Below are 306 nucleotides of genomic sequence, written 5' to 3'. Positions count from 1 at the left end.
CAGCAGCAGCAGCAGCAGCAGCAGCAGCAGCAGGAGCTGGCAAGGCCGGGGGGGGGGGCCCACCTAGCAGCAAGCCGGCGGGGGCCGGGGCCCCACTAGGGAAAACACTACCCCCAGTTGCAGCGAAGAAAGACTCGCCTGCAGCCCCGAAGACCCTCAGCTCCCCAGCAGCGAAAGCAGGGGGGCCCCCAGCCCCCACAGCAGGCGGGGGGGGGCCCCCAACAGCCAAAGGACCGGGGGGGGGGCCCCCAGGTGCAGCAGCAACAGGAGCAGCAGCAGCAGCAGGAGGGAAATTGCCAGCGCCAC

The 306-nt window shown here is 71.2% G+C and overlaps 1 protein-coding gene across 1 annotated transcript in view; it reads left to right on the top strand.

Moving 5' to 3' along the window:
- EMH_0056300 (uncharacterized protein) overlaps nt 1–99 on the top strand; it is a gene marked incomplete at both ends in the record, with an annotated part of 1,128 nt that extends 1,029 nt beyond the window's left edge. Inside the window, one exon of the mRNA XM_013497344.1 lies at nt 3–99. Within this exon, the coding sequence (XP_013352798.1) occupies nt 3–99 (97 nt within the window). The remainder of the gene's footprint in view (nt 1–2) is intronic.
- Nucleotides 100–306: the final 207 nt, after the last annotated feature.

Source organism: Eimeria mitis, genomic scaffold (assembly GCF_000499745.2).
Source record: "Eimeria mitis Houghton genomic scaffold, Emh_scaff2615, whole genome shotgun sequence".
Lineage (NCBI taxonomy): Eukaryota > Apicomplexa > Conoidasida > Eucoccidiorida > Eimeriidae > Eimeria > Eimeria mitis.
The sequence above is the reverse complement of the archived record's forward strand: the minus strand, read 5'-3'. Positions and strand labels throughout refer to the sequence as shown.